Source organism: Chrysochloris asiatica, unplaced genomic scaffold, assembly GCF_000296735.1.
Source record: "Chrysochloris asiatica unplaced genomic scaffold, ChrAsi1.0 scaffold00816, whole genome shotgun sequence".
NCBI lineage: Eukaryota > Metazoa > Chordata > Mammalia > Afrosoricida > Chrysochloridae > Chrysochloris > Chrysochloris asiatica.
In genome coordinates, this window is record NW_006409334.1 from 1 (window position 1) to 1,451 (window position 1,451).

The 1,451-nt window shown below is 43.2% G+C and overlaps 1 protein-coding gene across 1 annotated transcript in view; it reads left to right on the forward strand.

Moving 5' to 3' along the window:
- Window positions 1-25: 25 nt before the first annotated feature.
- Window positions 26-1,451, forward strand: part of LOC102842863 (zinc finger protein 565-like) — a gene marked incomplete at its 5' end in the record, with an annotated part of 2,961 nt that continues 1,535 nt past the window's right edge. Inside the window, one exon of the mRNA XM_006877995.1 lies at window positions 26-659. Coding sequence (XP_006878057.1) covers window positions 26-659 — 634 coding nt within the window. The remainder of the gene's footprint in view (window positions 660-1,451) is intronic.

Below are 1,451 nucleotides of genomic sequence, written 5' to 3' on the forward strand. Positions count from 1 at the left end.
CCTCACAACACATAGAAGAATCCACAGTGGAGAGCGGCCCTATAAATGTAAAGAATGTGGGAAAGCTTTTCCCCGAGCGACAAACCTCAGAACACATAGAAGAATCCACAGTGGAGAGAGGCCCTATGAATGTAAGGAATGTGGGAAAGCCTTTCTCCGAGTGACAAACCTCATAACACATAGAAGACTCCACAGTGGAGAGAGGCCCTATGAATGTAAGGAATGTGGGAAAGCCTTTCTCCGAGTGACAAACCTCATAACACATAAAAGACTCCACAGTGGAGAGAGGCCCTATGAATGTAAGGAATGTGGGAAAGCCTTTATTCAATTAGCACACCTCATAAGACATAGAAGAATCCACAGTGGACAGAGACCCCATGAATGCAAGGATTGTGGGAAATCCTTTCATCGACTCTCAGCCCTCATAACACATAGAAGAATCCACAGTGGAGAGAGGCCGTATGAATGTAAGGAGTGTAGGAAATTCTTTACTCAATCGTCAAACCTCACAAGACATAGAAGAATCCACAGTGGTGAGAGGCCCTATGAATGTAAGGAGTGTGGGAAATTTTTTAATCAATGGTCAAACCTCACAACACATAGAAGAATCCACAGTGGAGAGAGACCTTATAAATGTAAAGTATGTGGGAAAGTCTTTGGTAGGTACTCATCCCTCTGTAAACATATGCAAACTCACAATGGGGAGAGGCCCAATGAATGTAAGGAGTGTGGGATGGCCTTTAGGGATTCCTCACACCACATTACACATGTGCAGACTCACAGTGGAGACCCGATTTAATGAGTGTACACAGTGTGGGAAAGCGTTCAGGCAGCCCTCAATCCTCACTAGACATAGAAGAAGCCACATTGGAAAGAGGCCATATGAATGTCAACAGTGTGTAAAAGTGTTTGTTTATGCATCATCCCGCATTGTACATATGATATATCATAGTGGAGAAATTCACTATGAGTATAAGGAATATGGAGAAACCAATCCTAGTTGTCCATCCCTCACTAAACAAGTGACCTCATCGTTAGTTAGCAGAGGTTTTATGAATGTAGCCAACTTGGGAAAGTGTATGTTTGTTACTCAGACCTCACTTCATATTTAAGGATGCACAGTGGAGAGGAATGTAAAATTAATGTAAAGAACCATTCATGATCCCACAAAAGTTGCCATGATCCCAAAAGGGAAAGAACCCTTATCGATGTAACAAATGCGGCAAAGGGTTTAGATGCTTATCACATTACAATAGAGGAGCTCTGCTCACTGAAGAGATGGTCGTTGTGAGTGTGAGGAATGTGGGGAAGCTGATACTTCCACTGGTGTATCACAACTCAAGAATTTAGAGGTTGTGTCAGAGACTGGATGTTCCATCCACACTGTGATCATGGGACTCTGCTATGAAACACAGCGCTGAATGTGAGGAGAGATTCTCGGTGACACGTGA